This window comes from Sorex araneus, chromosome 1 (genome assembly GCF_027595985.1).
Source record: "Sorex araneus isolate mSorAra2 chromosome 1, mSorAra2.pri, whole genome shotgun sequence".
NCBI classification, from domain to species: domain Eukaryota; kingdom Metazoa; phylum Chordata; class Mammalia; order Eulipotyphla; family Soricidae; genus Sorex; species Sorex araneus.
Genome location: NC_073302.1, coordinates 14,893,982 through 14,915,596, shown reverse-complemented (window position 1 = coordinate 14,915,596; position 21,615 = coordinate 14,893,982). Strand labels below are relative to the sequence as shown.

General features: G+C 40.3%; 1 protein-coding gene across 1 annotated transcript in view; it reads right to left on the bottom strand.

Moving 5' to 3' along the window:
• Nucleotides 1-21,615, bottom strand: part of BRINP1 (BMP/retinoic acid inducible neural specific 1) — a 224,790-nt gene that overhangs the window by 64,979 nt on the left and 138,196 nt on the right. Inside the window, exons 3-5 of the mRNA XM_055145020.1 lie at nt 17,865-18,055; nt 6,521-6,690; nt 2,064-2,169 (exon numbers count right to left, since the gene is read on the bottom strand). Of these exons, the coding sequence (XP_055000995.1) occupies nt 2,064-2,169; nt 6,521-6,690; nt 17,865-18,055 (467 nt within the window). The remainder of the gene's footprint in view (nt 1-2,063; nt 2,170-6,520; nt 6,691-17,864; nt 18,056-21,615) is intronic.

Genomic DNA, 21,615 nt, shown 5'->3' with positions numbered 1-21,615 from the left:
ACTCGAACAAATCGATGAGCAACGGGATGACAGTGACAGTGACAGTGACTATAAAAATGGGAAGATGTGGGTTTTAAAGTACTGACCCTAATACAATAGTTGTTTACTGAGAAAAAGGATTAAAAATTAAATATGAATGAATATTTAAAATGAGAAAAGTTGAGTATTTATTAGGTGATGAGAGACCTCTACCTAACCTCACTTGCTTCATGGTAAATCAGTCTCTAAATGTTCTTAAAATCTTAATAACATCCTCTTAACATCTTGTGAATTTTTCCTCCATTTACTACAATTAAAACATACACATCTTTTTTGACCTCATACAGGGATGACAGGGTAATAAAACTCAGATGGAGCCACACTTCCCAGATTCAAACCCTGCTGGTACTTCACCTAGACTGTGCAGTTAAGCATGAGAATAAATAAGTTGAAAATCCTGATGTGCCCAAGTATTATTTGACTTTTTAAATCTGTGTTCTTATCAAGCATTAGCAAACATGTTTATTCTATACTAAAGAAAGATATGGTTACTGCTCGTGATACTGAGGTTATAATTTACTGTGTTTTAAGACTGAACTGCTTCTGTGGCCTGAATTTCCCCAAGAGATTTTTTTTCATTGCTTCCAAGAGACAAGACCACGCTTTCCCTGCTGCATTTTCTAACCATCTTCTATAAGAGGACCGTGAATCAAAGAGTTGCCAAGGAACAGGAATACAAAAGTCTTATTAGACTCTGCTTAGCTCTACCTGCCAATCTCAACCCAACTTTCCACCCACTGACATTCAGAATCACCTTTATCATATACTTTTCTAGAAGGTCACATTTTTAGTGTCTTCAAAGTTAAAGCATGTCATGGATTTTTTTTTCCTGACTATAAAGTTAATGCATGATCACTGTAGAAAAGTTAGAAAAGGAACTAGGAGCCTAAAATAACTCACCTATAACCTCATCATGCAGAAGTAACCCCTTTTAACATCGCAGAATATTTCCTTGCAATATTATTTTCCCTTGTCTTTTCACATTGTTAAGATGATGCCACACATCCAATCATAAACCATTCATTTTTTAATTAACATTATATGAAATCACTCTCACATAGTCCTTGATAATGTTCTATAAGCCACATTTTAGCACCTGCCTATTATTTTGTTGTGTGCATGCTACACAATTCACTCAGTCTTCTCATGTGGAAAATTGAGATCTCTACATGCTTCTTGCTATTATAAATTATGCTTTTTAAAACAGCACTTTCTGTACTTAAAGCCTTGTCATTTTCTCCTGCTATCTCCCTTTCTCTGTATAATGAACTAATAAGGGTGAAATTACTATTTCAAAGGTTTTATTTTATTTAAGCTCGTAAGTATATAGGGAGCACATAGCATGGGCCTAACAAGAACTGAATTAAACAAATACAAATATATATATGCAAATGAATTCTTATAATTGATGCATTCTCACCAACAGTGTCAAAGAATATATCTGTCACTCTACAATCCAGCCAGCATTAAAAGGTCTCTGTAAATTCTACTAATCCCCCAATGCACATATCCACGAACATCCGCGTGTGTGTCTATGTATTTTGAAGACCACAATTGGCAAACCAATATGGAGAAAGAAGATTATACACAAACAAAAATTCTATAAAATGTCTCATAGTTCCTAGAATTCAAATAAGACCTGCCAGAATGCATTGAAAATCAAACACAATAATGTAGGAGATTCAGATGGTGTGATATGAAACTTTAATATATATATATATTAGGTCAGGAGCATCTATAAATAACACTGTTTAGGCAGTTTCATCAAAATAATCAGATAAAGCTCATATTTCCATAGTGTAGATATGAAACTAATTAATAACCATGAATTTAATGCCCTGTACAGGATAGAAAAACTTAAAGACATCATCATAACTGTCATAATTTCCATATTTGTAGGTTTCACTGATTTCCTTGTCTTTCCCCTTCTTTGTTCTCCTACCACACATTGTCTCCTGCTAAACCCCAAGCACCCCCCTCACTGTGCTGTATCCCGTCTACCCACAGTTCCAAGGGGATCCTACCTTGAAGATGCAGTTTGCTCTCAGTACTCTGCAGAAGGACGGAACTCACAGAGTCCAGATTGTCATAGCTGTTACAGCCCAGAGGCCCAGTACGTGTCTCTGTAACCTGGAGTGGACATCAAAGGTGACCATGTGAGACCAGTGCCCTTGTCTGGGACAGAACCAGCAGAGACAAGCTGGCAGAGAAAAATCTTCAGAACTTCTGAGTGAATGACCACTTCCTAAGCACCTTGTCTGCCAAGGATCATGCTTGGTTATCCCCAGACAGATGTCAGGATAGCAGGGCATCCAAGCACAACGAGTGGAGCCATTTCTTTTGATTTATAACTTTTCAAGGTCGTTTGCACTATTATTTGAATGTATGGGTTGAAGCACTATAGGATTTTTCAAAAGCCCAGGTGTGGGGATCAGGAGAATCAATGAGAAATGCTGATTGGGTCATTCATTTGCTGCTTGACCAAAGAAAATCATGTCTTCAAGCTTCTGCAGTGACCTAATTCTCATAGATCCTTCTTGGGGAGTCTGTGAGGCAAGATACAAAGGGTGTACTGACACATGGCATATGTTCAGTGCTAGGCATCTTGACACCAAAAGTCTCTAAAAATTGTTATGAATACACGAGCATTATTATCAGACAATAACAATATAATGGTCTTCATTTCCCAAAAGAAATTTCTGCAAAGGATCCAATCAGTCACTGCAGAACAAAGAAACTAGACAATGTGTTTCCAGCATAACATATGAGAATATTTGAAGGAGTGAGCAACAGGGGAACGTATATTCCAAAACACAGCCTTAAAATAGAAACTTTTTTTGTGAAAAGAGATTTCTTTACTCTTCCAGACTTAACTTCTCACTAGTTAGCACAAAATGACTTATAAGACTTGACTTGATGCATACATCCAACTATAAAGATACAGCATAAATGGGTATACGGAATGATAAGTTTCCTAATGCCAGTTGTCTTTTTTCAGTGGTGGTTTTGGATCACTAACTTTCCATCCCTCATCTTTGCCATATATCAAATGATATTAACCCTTTCATTCCACTGAAAAAGCTAGCGATCATATTTCTGGTGCATTTGGTATTTATGGAAACATTTCCCAGCATGTGGCATGGAGTCTGGCACTCACTCACAGTGCTTATGGTTGCCCTCTACTAGACTGAGAAAGGTATGTTTACTCCTCATTTGCTAAGGGATTTTATACATTTTCCAAGAACAAATTAACATCTCATTTATATTGAATGTTCTATGTCTACTTAGGTTTTTTTAGTTTTACAGCCAAAGAGGTTTTTTATTACAATCTTTATTTATTAACACAGACACTTAAGCAGTATCTATAATATAATATCTTCTAATATAAAGCTAATATTCCCTTTCTCAGTATAAAACACACTAAGGTATTTTTATTGATCTATTCATATTTCCCCCTTTAAATTTTCTTAATTTTCTTTAATTTTACAACATTTTGCATTTGAAGAATTTACGTAGTTCCTGTAAACTTTGAAATATATTTGAGCACAATTAGGATAATATTTTTGAATTTATATAACTATAAACAAAGGAGTCAACTTTTGGAAAAAATCATTTTGATTAACAAACTTGTAGAATTTCAGAAACATTAGCTCTACTATCAATATCTGAGTAGCTGTTACCATCTTCACTCAACAACGACCCCTCCTATATGTGGGGGGGAAATAAAACAGTGAGAAAAGTTATTGGGAGGATTTTGTCTGTGGAATTGAGTTTAGATGGAGGAGGGGCAGTTTGTCAGGTGTCCTTGAGACTTTGATGGAGGGAAAAGGCTTCTCTGGTGAAGGATGTAGTTCTGGAATGTTGTACGCAGAGAAAGTATGATTAACTGTATTGTAAGTCCTGGTACTTTAATAAAAATGGTTTTCAAAAAAAGTATTAAAAAAAAACGTATGGGGCTGGAGCGACAGCACAGTAGTTAAGGTGTTTGCCTTGCACGTGGCTGACCCTGGTTTGATTTCCAGCACCCCATATGGTCCCCTGGGCACCACTAGAAGTAATTCCTGAGTGCAGAGCCAGGAGTAACCCCTGTGCATCACCAGGTGAGACCCAAAAAGAAAAAAAAAAGAAAAAGTAAAAGTATAAAAATAGAGAATTAGTTGACTTTTCCTTCTCTTCTAATCTATTTCTTTTGGGCTACAAGACAATAACATATTTTTTTTTACTGTATGAAACTTAAATCTCCCAATTCATTTTGCTAAATGTATCCTGGAAAAACATCATGGGCAAAATTTGCCCACCTGGCTCAGCTGCTCATCTGAAAGCTGGCAATGAGAGATATTCTATTCTGCTACGTCTTGGGTAGATCAAACAACAGCAAGAAAAGTCTCAGTCACAGATTGAGATAGTATAGAAGACATTCCTACTCTAAGAATGCTTTCTTGAGCCATCTCCCTGCAATTTCTCTGAAAAACTCCTCTAAAAGAGGGAGCCTGCCCTTCCAGGAGGCACAAAAGAGGATTATCTTGTGACAGAGTTTCAGTATCTCAATTCTGCATCCCTTCCAAGGAGGAGAGAACCATTGGGTGATAATGAAAAGCATGCCTTTGCTTCACTCTGACTCTGATGACTTCATAAAGATCTGTCTCTCTGTGCTGAGTCCCCTAACAACATAATCCCTCAATATAGGCGATTCTTCTCAGATAAGCTGGCTTTTTGTTGATGTGATTTATTTCCCTTTCCTACCTCCCTTCTACATGGCCTTTTCTCTTCCCCTAGTCAATGTCTTACTCATCTGATTCTTCCCCAGCCTAATTGCCTGCTTTGCCCCCAGAAATACCTTTGAAAGTCTAAATGCCAGGCGAGATCTACATTTTACTCAGAAAATTAGAAAGAAGATGGAGAAATATAACACAATGCAGATATAATCTGGTTTAAGAAAATTCGAGACACAAAAAACATATGCCTGGGGGCTGGAGCAATAGCACAGCGGGGAGGGTGTTTGCCTTGCATGAGGCCGACCCGGGTTCGATTCTCAGCATCCCATATGGTCCCCCAGCACCACCGCCAGGAGTAATTCCTGAGTGCAGAATCAGGAGTAACCCTTGTCCATTGCTGGGTGTGACCCAGAAAGCAAAACAAAACAAAACAAAACAAAACAAAACAAAACAAAACAAAAGACTATGCCTTTGGAACCTTCAGAACTCATCCTTTAGATGGAAAAAAAAAGTCTTCCCTTACTCCCTTACTCTCTTTATAGAAGTAACCTCAGGGGTGAGAGAGATAGTGCAGAGAGGTAAGACAAGCATTTAACCCCAGTTCAATCTCCTACAAAATTCAATCTCCTATATGGTTCCCCAAACATTGCCAGGAGCAAACCTGATGGCTCAGGAATGAGCCCTGAGCACAGCTGGGTGTGACCCTAAAACCCAAAACTGGATAAGTAAATAAGAGCATTCTCTAAATGTATTTACTGCATTTACCATGGATTCTGATGCAGTTTATTTTTTTGTTTCTTTTTTAGTTTTCGGGGGCTAAGGGGGTTGGTCTGTCCTTTAGTAGCCCACATCTTCTTTCCACTATTGTTATTTAAATTTAAATTAAACTAAAACTAAGCTGACTTTCAAATTTAATTCCTCAGTAGTCACATATCAAATGTTCTAAACACCATGGTACCCATTATCTTGACTAGCACAGATAGAGAGAATACCCCACCATCCTCCTAGAAGATTCGATTGGATAAAGCTAGTAGAGATGTCACCAGACAGCACACAACAGAGTGCATGGCTTTATGAATAAAGTTTGACGAGACACAGCCATACCCTTTTGTTTTCTAATCATTTAGGGCTGATTTTTGTGTTACTTCTGCAAAGGTGCATTGTAGTAACATATGGCCTACAGAGCCAAAATATATACTGATATTCCTTCATAGAAGTTACTGGGTGATCTCTGGTTTAGAGAGGAGAGTCTCAGCCCTTCTATGACATCCACCTCCCACCCCCCGCCCTCCGCCAGCAACATATACCTGAGCAAGTCTTTAGTTTTAAGATCCCAGTCTACCATTTTGAGAAGATGGGGGGAGGCTATAAAACAAAACAAAACAAAACAAAACAAGACAAGTATTTGAAGGATGTCTGACTTAGGCATTAGGAACTAACTCCTGCTAGCTCTGTTACCTTATGAAATCATTCATCACTTAGGAAGGGCATCTCAAAATCATCCATGTAGGAAAACTGGAAGACTGAATGAAAGGATTGCTGATAATTCTGCCGTGACCATAGACAGGGCTGCTCCCATAAATCAGTAACTATGGTCACGCTGATGAACATGTTCAGAATATTGATGAATCACAGCGTAAGACAGAGGGGACCGTGAGCGTCACAGGAATATGAAACCGGAGAATGTATTCGCCCATCAACTCTCTGGATACTTGTGTTGCAGTGTGACTGTCTTAACAACCACCCCCTCTCCCCTCAAGTCATACCTTGATTGCTCCAGTTGATATCTGGATTTCATGGAGCTTCCTCATGGTGCCATCACGGTCAACAAAGTAAGACGATGCAAGCTGGTGCAAAGCTTCAACACTTTGAGTGGCATTCCCTGACTTCCTGTCGAGATGACTTTTGTCCATGTACATGGTCAAGGCCTCCTCCCCTGAACAGAAAAGAGAGATGCTCAGGACATCTGTAGACTTGATGGACAGAACAGCTGCAGGGTCTGATAGCTGAAGACATCCTCAAGCCTCCCAGTATAAGAGCCCAAGTTTTTTACAGCTTTTGCAAACCAAAGGCACAACGAGAGAAAAAGAACATAATTACTTAGCAGTGAGATACGTAAATGCCCTTGAGCGATAGCACAGTGGGTAGGGCATTTGCCTTGCATGCAGCTGACCTAGGTTCTATTCCTCCATCCCTCTGGGAGAGCCCTGCAAGCGACCAAGATGGAGACGTTACTGGTGCCCACTCGAGCAAATCGATGACAAGGGATGACAGTGAAAGAGATGCAAATGCCAAGGTTCATCAAGTCATTAGAAAAAAAACATGTCATTAAGCTTTTTTGTCACTAGCATCATCTCTACCAAACAGAGCTCACTTCCACTTTTTGAGTCTCAGTCTCTGATGTAAATTCATGGATATGGCCTCCCATTATCTCCTTTTCTCTCTCTCTCTCTCTCTCTCTTAAATTCCTGGTTTATTTTTGTTTGGTTGGCTTTTTTGTTTTGTTTTGGTGATAGCAATCAAACCTAGTGCCTCATGCAAGCAGAGTATTGCTCTACTAAAGAGTTTCATCCAAGAGCTCTCCTATATCCTTATCTAGTTCCCCCTTTTCCATTTCTCATCTCTCACTCCTTTTCCCTCCATCCTTATTTCCTCTTCCTCTTCTTCTACGATTATTACCTAGACAGACAGGTGAGCTGATAAATGGATGGATGGATAGATGGATGGATAAAGAGTGAGCAGATTGACAGATACAGATAAAATACATAACTGAAAAAGACACAGACAGACATAAAGGAGTAATTGTGTGCCTATACAGAGATGATAAACTAAATACTGAGTTCTGTCAGGTAAGATGCTATTTATCTTAGACACTATGTACCCCTTATACAAAGTCCAGTGCTTGGTAGCAATGAGAAAGCAAAATCTATGTCATAGCTTTTCTAATCCAGTCAACAAATATTTCTTAAATATCCACATATTCCAGGCACCACACTACTGAGAGTGCAACGAAGATGTCCTATCAGGGGAAACAAGAAAACAAGGCAAGATACGAGGAAGAGAGAGATAAGATAAAAATAAGTATTTTACGTCATGGAAGTTTCCTTTGAAATACATGCCTTGATTATTAACAGTACTAATGTGGATGCGTTTTATTTTGAATACCAAGGAGGATTTTCACCAATTTCAGAAAGAAAGATCCAGATATTCCTGCTACAGAGATATGTCCCTCTAGTTTCTCCCTCTACAAATTGTGAACTTGAGGATGTTTCTTAACCTCTCTGTTCACTATTCATTAAATAAAGTGGATAGTCTAGGAAGACTATTCATTAAGAATTAGGAAAGGCATGACAGTTAATACAGTTATTAAGAATTAATAAATCAATATTAATATAAATTTCTTGTACAAGTGTCTGGTTCAAAGAAGCAAGCACAACTCATTGTCAGAAGTATTAAATAACAGTCCAAATGGACAGGATATGAACCAGTTCTCTGCACTCTGTAACCTTGTGTCTCAGCTTCTTCATAGTAAAACCATGGATACAAACTATATTTACCTCATGATGTTGGCATAAGGATAAATTAGTACATTACATAATGCATCCGAATCCTGCCTGTCACTTGGAGATCACCACGGACGTGTTAACCATCATTTGATTATGGGGAGACATCAATTGTATGAAATTTATCCTTGCATCTAATCCACTTAATATGATAGGATATTCAGAGCACAAACACTGCCAGTACTTTCTGAGGACAAAAGCTTGATATCTAAGACAACTGAAATTTCTTCAGAATGCTGATGAAGTTTTAAATTGAAGATTAAAAAAAATGATTCCGGAAGACAATGGTTTTCCTCTGAAGTGAGCACAGTGCTGACTCACAGGTTAATTTTCTGCCTCAGATTCCTCCATTAGAGCTTCTGGAACACAGTTCCACTGTCATTCAGTTTTCCACACTAAGCCTCCATTCTGTCTCTCACCCTTGACCCTATAGTTCTAGCCCAACCATTCCTTCTCCCTCCATGTTTTGTGCTTGCCAAATTTCTTGTTAGACTTTTCTCAGGCTCTATTTCTGCTTGAAATGCCGTTTGTCCTCCCATCCTTCCTAAATGCTTGACTTAAAGAATCTTTTTTTTTTTAATTGAGTCACCCTGAGGTACACAGTTACAAAGCTGTTCATGATTGGGTTTCAGTAATACAATAATCCAACACCCATCCCTCCACCAGTGTACATTTTCCAGCACTAATGACCCGTGACTCCGGTTTCCCTCCAGTCACCCAATCCCTTCCCAAAACCTGCCTCTATGGGGAGTTCTGTAGCAGGCTCACTCTCTCTCTCTCCCTCTCTCTCTGTCTCTCTCTCTCTCCTTTTGGATAGTATGATTTCCAATATAGATACTAAGAGATTATCATGTTTGTTCCTTTACCTACTCTCAGCATGCAGTTCAGTTCTTATCCAGAGTGATCATTTCCAACTCTTTGTCATAATTGCCCCTTCTCTATCCCAACTGTCTTCTCCCTCAGCACTGAGGCAGGCTTCCAACCTTGGACTAATCTTCCTGGCCCTTGTTTCTACTGTCCTTGGGTATTGGTCTCATCACTGTATCACTGTATCACTGTCATCCCGTTGCTCATCGATTTGCTCGAGCATGCACCAGTAATGTCTCCATTGTGAGACTTGTTACTGTCTTTGGGATAACGAATATGCCAAGGGTAGCTTGTCAAGCTCTGCCGTGTGGGCGAAATACTCTCAGTAGCTTGCCGGGCTCTACAAGAGGGGTGGAGGAATCGACCTCGGGTGGGCTGTGTGCAAGGTGAATGCCCTACCCACTGCACTATCGCTCCAGCCCATTAGTCTCATAGCATTTTTTTTTTTAATTTCACAAATGAGTGCAATCATTCTATGGCTTTCCAATCTCCTATCTAGGTCTCCTCTGTTCTTCACCTGGCATATTCCATTCACCATCCAGAACCTGCTCGGATAAGGGCATAACAAGCCCGCTGACGAATCCCCAACAATACCATCAAACCTCAGAGATACAATCATCTGCACTCTATAATTATCTCATTCACTCACTGGTTTAGCTCAGCAAACTTTCATGGAATATTTTGCACGTGCTGAGCACTCGGATGAAAAATGCTTACAACATTGTCCCCAATGTAGAGTCATCAGAGCAATAGTATGGAGGCAACTGGACAAGCCCAGAGTAGCCCAAAAGGTGACTAGTTTCAATGAAGATATACTGCAGGTATACTGCAGGTATAGACTACACAGAAGATATCCAAGATCTATGAAAAGCTAATAAAGTGCAAAATAGTCATGAATAGTTTGTTGTTTTTAGGTTGAATTAATAGTATTTTGGAAATATCATGTTAAATAAAAAATATTAAGCCATGTCTCCCTTTAATCTTTTAAAATCTGGCTATATGGGGCTGGAGTGATAGTAAAGCAGGCAGGGCATTTGCCGTGCACACAGCCAACCCCAGGTTCAATTCTCAGCATCCCATATGGTTCCCCAAGCACAGCCAGGAGTAATTTCTGAGTGCAAAGCCAGGAGTAACCCCTGTGCATTGCTGGGTGTGACTTAAAAAGCAAAACAAACAAAAATTGGGCTATAAAACTTTTAAATGCATAAAGAATTCATATTTGTGATTCATGTTAAATTTTAAGTTTGGCTGGTCTAGGGACACAAGTTTAGGGGATTCTTTACAGGCAAATAACTATGATGAGAGGCCCAGGGAGTGGAATGTGCCCACAATCCTGTGGATAAAATGGAGCATAGGTACAAATGTGATCTTCTCTATCCAGCTGTATCCCTTAAAGTTCTCAAGGCATTCTCCACTCACTCAAATGAGCTCGATTTTCTCTCATTGCCAGACCTCTGCTTTAATTTCTTTTCCTAGTTAACTTCTCTGCATCCCTCAGGTGTCATCTAACACCCTAGGGAAACACCTTCTCTTAGAAGCCTTCCCTGTATCTCCCATTAAACTCAATCAATGAAGAACTCTAACCATGGGCTCCGTTATATATTTTATATCTCCAAAGAACACCTGGGTGGCATGGCTTGTTGACAGCCCCGTCACTTTCTCTTGTGGTAATGTACTGTGAGATCAGGTGGTGTGTAAGAGTCTTTCATCTTTTCAGTGTCATTACCTAGCATGATATGGGTCTACACTATGCACTTAATAAATTATCAGGGAATTTGTAAGTAAGCAGACAAAAATAGAAGCAAGTCAACTCTACAGTGTTTTTTGACTGCCATATATACCTCAATAGCGAATCTGACACCCCCCATCTAAAAGATTCATCACCATCAACATTAATCTTTAAGCTTCCATAAATGTAGGCTTAAGTGACAAATAAGACACTTCACATTGCCACTTTCCCATGAACTGCAGGAGGATATGATGCTCTGTCCCTTGGACCCTACCGCAACCTGAATTTATCTGGATTAAACATGTCTTCATAGGACTGGAACAATAGTATACGGGGGAGGGCATTTGCCTTGCACGCAGATGACCTAAAGAGAGAGAGACCTCTCTTTCTCTCTCTTTCTCTCTCTGTCTTTCTCTCCCTCCTCTCCTAGATTTGATCCCCAGCAACCCACAGGGTACACCAAGTACCACTAAAACTGATTCTTGAGTGCAAAGCCAAAAGAAGTAATAACTGAGCACATCTGGGTGTGGACCTCCCCCCCCAACCTTATCAAAAAAAAAAGTCTTTGTAAACAATTAGAATTTGATTTCTAAAGGAGGTGACTGGCTTGCGGGAGTTCAGGGTCTGATTTCCCTTTGTAATGCTCTCCATGCTTCTCCCAGGTCAGATCAAGAACAGATGTTCAGTCATTATTTGATAGATGAATAGATAGTAGATGGATGAATGGGCAGAGAAATGATTGAATAGGTAGAAGACTGAAGAAGGTACATGATTAAGGAAGTGAATATGCTGGAGGTTAGAGCCAGGAGGCAGAGGAGATAAATATTCTAAGTGTCAGCTCAGGCCCTCCAAGGGCCTGTGCCAGGGAAGGTGAAGGAAGCCCAGCTCCCTCCAGACTGAGAACGGGAAGAAGCAAACCTCAGATCAAGAGGGGTTAATGGGTTTCTCACTGCATTATTAAGACTTAATTTCTTGTTTATTAAGAGAATGTTCTGCTTAAAGTTGCTTTCCCATTTGGGCCTTCCTGCAAATTGCCTTTTCTGCCCTGCTTAGGCCGTTCCTCACTCTCTCTGGCCTCCAGGGGGCTTTGCCTCACTCTCAGCTGCACACAGTCCTCTGAGGGGAAGGACCTGAGACTCAGATCCACAGGAGATGGGGGATAAGATGTGAGGGGACTGCTTTATGCTTTCAGGCAATAGGAGGAGTTACGTCTTCCAGTGTGTGAGCCTGGGGTGTGGGGGGTTGTTGGGGTGTCAGACTTTCAGTTTCCAGACCTTTCTCCAGCTATTCCTTCTGAGTCCCTGTGATTTTATTCTCAATCTTCTTCATCGTAAAGAAATGCAGGGTGTAGGTGCATATGCTGCTGGACTCCATGTGCTGCTTGTGCCCACATGGCCGAGCACATGTGGTGCCCAAGCACATGCATTGCCCGCATCTCCCCCTCTTGAGAGGTGGACTTTCATGCTTTCATGTCTAATGCTGGGATGTGTGTAGGGGCTCTTTCTGCCCTTGGAGAAGCCAGGGTTCTCTCGAGCACGTTACTCTCCACTCTCTCCCATTTTCTCTTCTTCCTTCCCTTCAGAAAACCTCCAAATAAAATCTGTTTTACTTCAGAACAAAAAAAAAAATGCAGGGTGGGTAATAATAAAGATTCACTTGGTGCTGGTAACAGACCCAGAGAAGGCTGGACCCACCCCCTTGGAGAGAAGCACCAGCAGAAACAAGACCAGGAAAGGAATTTCAAAGAAGACCATCCATCACTTCCAACTCCAGCCCCTTGGCAACCACCTAGCAATGGACTGGACTTTTATCTAAGTAGGAGCCCCACATTGAGGCAGGTAGGGAAAACCCTATAAAAGCCACCTTGGACTAAGAAAGGGGGCACACATGAGGCAAGGCCCATGTGCTGCTAGTGTCCACGTGGCCAAGCACATGTGCTGCCCGCATCTCCCCTTTTGAGAGTTGTATTTTCGTGCGTCCGTATCTAATGCTGGGGTGTGTTAGGGTGCTCTCTCTGCCTTTGGAGAAACCTGTGAACCTGTGATCTCTTGAGTGCATTATTCTCTCTCTCTCTCTCTCTCTCTCTCTCTCTCTCTCTCTCTCTCTCTTTCTCTCCCTCCTCTCCTTTCTAAAACCTCCAAATAAAATCTGTTTTTACTTCACTGATCATCTACTCCTGAAATTCTTCTCTGTGAGGCAAGACAAGAACCCTGAAACCCTAGATAAGGCCTAGGACTGACCTTCCTTTCATACAAAGAGCAAACCCTCGCTCCAACCTGACTCCATGGCTTCCCGTGACATTGGGTGGTGGGGATCCACTCCCATACCTAGAAGACCAAGGGGGTGTCAGGTGTGGCCTGACAGCCAGCCAGTGGGGCTGGCGGTGACTCTGGCCCATGACTTACAGGAACTCAAAAAAGGACTTTATCACTCCTGCTCTTCCCAGATGGCCTCAGGGAGGTACAAGTGGACAGGGAAAAAGTGACCATCTTTTCCCCCTTGCCTCATGTAAGCTATCCATGGGGGCCCACTGACCTCAGCCCCACCCCAGAAACACATCCATGCAATTTGTACATATTCACATACAGATGCAATCACATTGATATGCATATTGCATCTAGATGAATCAATCCCCATGTGTGCATGTATAGACTACATATGCACATGTCTCCGTATACACTAACATCCAACATAGGCTGACATTTATGTCCCTGGGCCTATGTTGGCAGGCAGGCATTCCCATGCACACAGGCAAGTTTACTATCACATAGACACCCAGCCCATGTTTATTTTGGTCCAAAATGCCATATCTTCAGAGAGATGAAGAGAAATTGCTCTCTCTCTAGTATTCCTTGGTATCGTTTCAGTGCTTAGTTTTACCCTGCACCTCCCATAGAGAGATCATTTATCCTGACTATTTTATGACTTTAATATTTTTCCTTGATGTGAAAGAAAGAACCTGTTGCGGGTGACTTAGTGAAGTCTGGAAGTAAGTGAGATGGCTCAACCTCTCTGCTGGGTCCACCTTAGCCACACAAGAAAGTGACCAGCGTGGGTTGGAATGGTAACGTCTGCTCCACGCACCTACACAGAATGGACGCTCATGGCCCACCAGCCCCACAAAGCCACTATCAAGTGGTGCCTGATTCCATTTGTTCTGCCCTGTGTAAGAATGGGTCCCCACCACCCACATTTTTGGACTCATGCCAGAAGAAGTTGCTCTTTGCAGGAAAAGGGAAGTCAGTTGTTTCCTCTGCGTGGGCATTCCAAGTCTGTGATCTTCCCTCATAGAAAAGAACATCCGAAGGAGGTGAAATCATGATGCAAAATAATTTTAAGGAAATTTTTTAAAATGTGAAAGGAGAGAGATAGATCTGTATCTGTGTTCAAGAGAGAATACAGGTTTCTCCAGATGGAAGAAAAGTTAATCTGGGTGTTGTCACAAGGAAAGCTTCAGACTCTCCACAGTCCACTTGGATTTTTTTTTTTTTACTTTTGGGGTCAAAACCAGCAAAGCTCAGGGGTAACTCCTGGCTCTGCACTCAGAAGCTACTCCTGGCAGTGCTGGGAGACCATATGGGATGCCTGGGATTGAACCCAGGTTGGTTGCATGAAAAGCAAATGTCTCACCACTATACTATCTCTCCCTTTGGATTCTTATTACAAACTTTACTTCAGATTGGGATTCTTTAACATAACTAAAGGTCGTGATAAGAATCTCTTTAGTTTCTCCTCTTCAAGAGGGTCCATCTTTACATGGGTGCCTCAATTTCTCTATACCCAATGAGTTCGTGATTTGCATTCAAAGGATGTGCTTCTCTTGCCTTTGGACTGTTTCAGGGGGTAGGCAATTTCTTAAGTTTTATTATTTTCTGGACTGGAGCAATAGCACAGCAGGTAGGGTGTTTGCCTTGCATGCAGCTGACCTGGGTTGGATTCCTCCGTCCCTCTTGGAGAGCCTGGCAAGCTACCGAGAGTATCCTGCCAGCACAGCAGAGCCTGGCAAGCTACCTGTGGCATATTCAATATGCCAATAACAGTAACATGTCTCACAATGGAGATGCTACTGGTGACCGCTCAGCAAATTGATGAACATCAGGTGACATTTATTTTGACATCAGTGCTTTTATTTTCCCAAATACTTATTAGTTCCTTCTCTCTACCAAGTGCATAAACACATCCTTAATTTTAGTCCCCTCACCACTAGATCCAATTCTTCTTTCTCATCCCCTTTTCTTTCTTCTTCCCTCTCCCTCTAGAGCCAAACAAATGCATTTGCTTGTCCTGACAGTGACAGTTTAAGGATCATCTTTTGTTGTTTGAGTATGCCCCAAGGAACTCACCTGACACCTCAAACAGCTTATCACAGTCTTTCTTCTAAATGAATATGGTGTACTCCTTAGGAAAAATTACAGTGAATACAATTTTTTCCCACCTTCTTTTATTTAGACAGGAAGAATGATATCAAGAAAGGAAAATACATTTCTCAATGTTTCCCATCCTCCTAGTGAGTGAAAGAAATGGGTTTTTATCCTGAATCCTCTAGTTATTTTTTTTCAGCTCCACTACATGAAAACAATAGTAACAGTAAGGATGAGGATGCTAACACCACTGAGTGCTGTGCAAAACCCAAATCACAGAGCAACAACAAAAGGAATAGGAATTTTGACAATGACAATAGAAACAATTTGGTAGCCAGACAATGTTGAGGATGCAATGGATTGTTTTATTTTATTTTATTTTCACAATACGGATTAAGGAAGTACTACTATTCATTCTACATATAAAAGAGGAAATGGAGGCTTAGAGGACCAACTTGCTAAGGGACAAGAAACTGTTGAGCATCAGGTGGCAGGACGGGGCCCCAGCAATCAAAACTCTAATTTACCCTCCATTCACTACAACTTACCACCTCCCAATGCATGGGGAAACTCTTAAGAATTGGAATGAAATGATGCCAGCAAGAAAGATCAGGCATAGCTCTTGGACACTGTGTTCAATCAACAGCTATTCTCCCCCCTGTACAGGCCCACTCTAGTTCCACTCCTTCACACTGAAGAGTGGAGGGGAATTCATGCCATTGGTCCAGCACTAGAACTCAATCCAAAGCTTTGCATATTTTAAAATGCTATGCTGTAAAAGTAGGAGAGGAACAAGGCATTGTGAATAATTCACAACTTTGCCTTGGAGAAATTAAAAATATATTTCACTGCAAAGGAAAAGTCTTTGTTATTGGGGATATCCAGGGACTCGGACAGAACACACTTTCTAAAGAACTGAATTGTTCCCAGTGATTTTCTTCCCCCCCCACCCCGCCCCGCCCAGTGAATGGGAGGTGGAAGAAAAGAGCTACAAGTTGATGCTACACTTAGTGTAGATATGTTATCATTCTCACTTTACAACAGAAGAGACTTTGTACTTCAGAAGCTACCATTCAAAGTCCTATTTAACTTAATATCTGATTACCAACAGGCAGCAAAGATGTACTGGTGGGTTGGTTGTTTAAGCAGGTGTGTGAAGTTGTTAAAGTGATGACTGATGTTAGGTCAAAAAAAAGGCAAACTCTGTGGACAGAGCATGCTAATTTAAAAAAACAAGCATTGGGTAATTCACAATCTATATCTCTCAGCTGGCTTGTCTTTAAAACGGAGATTATACAGCACAATTTACAGTTTTTTGAGGACTAAAATAAGCTATGATTCCTCAAATGAGCAGATAATAAACTAAACTGTGGCAATGATTATTGCAAGACTAAATGAATTTTCCCAATCAATTTTTTTGCTTATTGTCTATACACAATCGTATTACTAAGGGGCCTTCCTCGGAAGAACGTGTATACTCACACCTAGAAAGCTTTGCAGACTTCCTTCAACTTGATCAATTCCTGCTGATTTAAAGCAACATCTGTCCCCTAGAATTTTGTGTTAATCACTCTAGTTCACAGTGCTCACTCCTCTGCTAAAGAAGGTAAATAATTATAATTATACCTCAGTCTACCCACCATACTTCAATCAATATACTCATTATATTTTATCTGTCATGGGCCATATCCAAATGCAATTTTTCAGCTCTGTATAGAGCATGATATTATACCACCAAAGAGACTTTCTCAAGATCTAATGGACCTTGTTACCAAAAACATGTCCACGAGATTGTAACTAGAAATATGAAATGATGCATTCAGAAAATATCCAGAGACATAAAACTAAAGAGGACCCTGTCATTTCTGATTTTCTTTGCATTTGTTTACTCTAGCTTATATTCTCCTATTATCCTTATTCTTTGAAAGTCTTGATGGGGAGGGATGACCAAGGCTGAATAGGTTGGAGCAATGAGTCTATTTCTCTATTAATGTACTCCAAGTTTTATATAAACTACAAATGATAACCCATTTCTAAGATACTAACATTAAACTACTCAGCCCTAGATTGGACTTAAAGCAATTCTCTAAGCAATATCTGAAATTCATTTATTCTCCCATATTAAACTACATTCAAAGGAAAATAATAAAAAATTAGGTTAAACATTCATCACTGTATCACTGTCATCATTGATTTGCTCAAGCGGGCACCAGTAATATCTCCATTCGTCCTAGCCCTGAGATTTTAGCAGCCTCTCCTTATTTGTTCTTCCCAGTGGTGCTGCATTGGAGGCTCTTTCAGGGTAAAGGGAATGAGACCCAACATTCATATTAAATTAAATTAATTGCAAAATAAAGAGTGTTTCCATAAATGTCGAAAAACAGTAAAATGAGACCATCCTCTAAATAAAACCAACTATCTTGATGTGGCCACAAAGTCAAGACAATTTGGATTATCTGGCGATGTATGCACCCCAGTGATGTATGATGGCAGAGATGTTAAGGTAGATTTGATTTTCAGGCATCCCACCCATTCTCCATCCCAGACCCAAAGCCATGACAAGACTATGGCCCAGTGAGTGCTGACCTACCTCCCAAGGTGGCAGAGATGAGGAGGTGGGTGCCGTACTTTTTGATGATGGTTTCGATGAATTGCTGAGTGGTGGGTCGCCTGCCAAGCAAGCGGATGCTTCTTTGAAATTCCGGCATGAGGGGCAGTGGATGACGGACCAGGTCTCTCCTCTCGATGGCTGTGTTCCTCACCTTCCAACGGGCAAACTCCCTGGGCAGGAGAGATGAGCATGACTCCTCCACTTGCCACCTCTGTCCCTCCCCACACAAAACCAAAGTTCACCCAACCATCCCACCCAGGCATATTTCTTCTTAGGTGAGAGAGTGACAATGATTACAATGACTATTTTGAATATTTTTAATTGCTGCTTACATATGAAGCTCTCTATTCTCTTCTAAAGAAAAACACTGAGGGGGCTGGAGCAATAGCACAGCGTGTAGGGCATTTGCCTTGCACGTGGCCAACCCAGGTTCGAGCCCCAGCATCCCATATGGTCCCCCGAGCACCACCAGGGGTAATCACTGAGTAAAGAGCCAGGAGTAACCCCTGTGCATCGCTGGGTGTGACCAAAAAGCAAAAAAACAAAAGGAAAAGAAAAACACTGAGTATTGATTTCATCACCAGATATTCCTACAGACTATATTCACACCATAAAGTCAGGTAGATATGTTCATGTTCTCATGTGGTTTGCACACTATCATGGACAGAAGTTATGAGGCACACTTCCTACATTATGCATGGAATACTAAAGGAAAAAGAATGTGTAACAAATTGAGATGGTAATGAAGAATATGATGGTGATGATGATGAAGATATTTTGCATAACATTTTATAGTTCACAAAAATGTGACAAGAATTATTGTTTCTAACCTATTACAGAAACTGTTCTCCATGACCATTGTCATCTTGGTCCTTTTCCATTTGTCTTGTGAGTATTATTATTATTGTGACTAATACCATACATGGGTCCTTTTTGCTACATATTTGTTATATAGTAAATATGAGAATTTATAGAACCGCTCTATGGATGAATAAAGGAATTGAGGGAAGGCACACTATGTAACATTGGAAAGTCCTAACACACTTAACTGTAAGGCAAATCCAAAATTTCCCCAAAGCTCAGATGATCTCAGTCTTTTAACAGACATTCACTGGGCAAATACTACTTAGAAGAAATTGTACCATGTCCTGAAAATTATGTGAGGAAATTTCCATTCTCTCTTTAACTAATAACAAGATTAGAATCAAGAAGAAAAGAGCACTGAATTAGGAACCCAACTCAGGATTTCAATCTATTTCCTGCCAAATATGCTATTTGGCCAGCGTATGTCACACCTTCCCACCGACATTTTCTTATCCATAAAATCCAATTAATATTATCTACTGCCTACTGCAGTCACACAGGTTAAAACATGGTGTGAAACATAAGGTGTGAAAATACCTTTGAAAGTTGCCAAGGTGAAAGACAGTTTGATGAGTTCCATTCCTCACAAATTCCAAAACATGTGAATCATGGAAATTCAGGAACGATGGACAAGAAACATACAAACCAAATGCAAGAAGGAATTTGAAGGACTTTCCTATTGCTTAAATCATAATGTCTGCTCCTAGCAAAAGTAAAGCCTCCAACCTATAGCATCCAACTATCCGACGCAAGTTGCAAGCTCCATGTCCCTGGAGAAAGACAGACCATCTCAAAGGACTTTAAGGTCAACTTAGATAAATGATGGGAAGCAGAGTTTAATAAAAAGGTCTTCCTCTCCTGCCACAGGGTGGGAGAGATAAATGAAAAGACAGGGCTCTTTGTACAAAGCAGGAGAGAGTGGGAGTGAAGCCAGGATATGCTTGGTAATTCAGTGGTGGAGTTTGACCCTGATGCAAAGGAAATTGTCTTAAAAAAAAAAAAAAAAGCCCTCCAGAATAGATTGCATGTTCAAGCTTCGGAGCTTAAAAAAAGCTGCTAAAGTTGTCTTTGTACATAATTCATAACATAGTTAACATTTTAGGTAAAACGTTTTCCACATTGTAGGTGCTTATTATTAAGTCACCCAGCTACACTCGATAGGACATCTACTAAGTGCAAAGTATGAGTCTGCAGGAAAGAGATGAACTTATCACAGTCCCATGTCCTTAAGGAGCTGGCAGCCTGGAAAGAAAGACACCATTTGCAGTTGATTGTAAATCAAAGGCTACAGGATGCAGAAGGAGGAATCCAAGTTTGTCAGGCCTGTAGAGAGAGCTTCAGAGAGGAGGTCATGTTTGAACCATCATTTTGAAGTTTGCATGGGATTTAGATAAATGGAAGGAAATGTGGTATTTTTTTAAAAAAAGAACTAGCCATGTAGAAAAAAAGAGTAGGAGCAGAATAAATGTGTGTATGTGGGGGATATCATCTGTCAAACGAAGAATTGAACAGGAGTGTGTGAAGAAAGAAGTGTAAGAAAAGGCTGAGAGTAAATGGAGTGGTAAAGTATGGGGAGAGAGCAGAAGATTTAAGAGACTTTTATTGGTTTGGGAAAGTACCTCCCATACCTCTAATGCTCCTCTCCTCTCATGTACAATGCTTACATTTGAGTGCTGACTGAACTGTACCAAAATCTTCATTCTAATGAAGTTACAGAGTTTAGACAGGCAGAGGATAGAGTTCAAAAGACTGCGTGTTTTACATGCATGAGGGTCTGAGTTTAGTGCATGGCATCTCACTATCCTCAGAGAAACACCTGGCTTAGTCCAGGAGTCCTTCACACACTGCTAAGTCCAAATAGCATCACATCACTGGGCCTAAGCCTTGACCCCTGAACCCTGATTATCTAACTATCCCTGAACGTGACCCTGATAGCTTCTTGATAATTGCTTAGGAAGGTAAGAAAATTATGAATACTATTGAAGTATTACTGTTATGATGGGTTTATAGATTATTGTGAATTTTATCTTCTATTCTATTCATTTATGTTCTATCTTACACACATACATACACACCCTCACACACTCTTTTCTCGTTCTCTCTCTTCCTCTACCTCTCTTTCTTAGTCATCTGTCTTTGTCTTTCCTTCAATGTCATGTCCTGGAATAATCTACGGTGAGATTCATCACTGGGAAACTGAGGGAAGCCTCCAGTTAACAGCTTTTAGGAATCTGATGCCTCAAAAGGGACTTAATCCTATCAGTAATCATATGCATGAGCAGGGACACAAACCTTCCCAGATGAGTCATGAAATGACTAGAGCACAATGAAAGAAAAGACACCAGCTGAGCCACACAAGTTTCAAGTCTACAGGACTGGGAAATGAGAGTGTTGAAGGAAGTTAATAGGTAGGAATAATTTGTTACTCAGCATCACATGACCAATGGAAGCAATAAGCACCACCTGACTTTCATGAAGACAAAAGTGGTGCCTCATTAACTAATTCCTGGATTTATAAAATTATATGCATAGAAACATGCACATATTTTAGCACAGTACAGAGTGATACAAATGTAAATGCGTATGCAATTTATAACCTAAAACTTTGAATTGTTGTTCTTTCCATTTGAATATTCTTTATTCCTCAAAAATAATATACATGCATATACAGAGAGCTATTAAATAATATATCAAAACTCATATCATTAGAAAGTTGTAGAACTGAAAGGAGAAGATTGGTATCCTGTTACTTAAATCAATTTTAACTACATTCTGAGTAGCAGCATTTAAAAAAAAAAACTAACAACAACCAACCAAAATAAAAACTAGTAAAACCAGTATTTATGTGAAGAAATTACACCAGTTC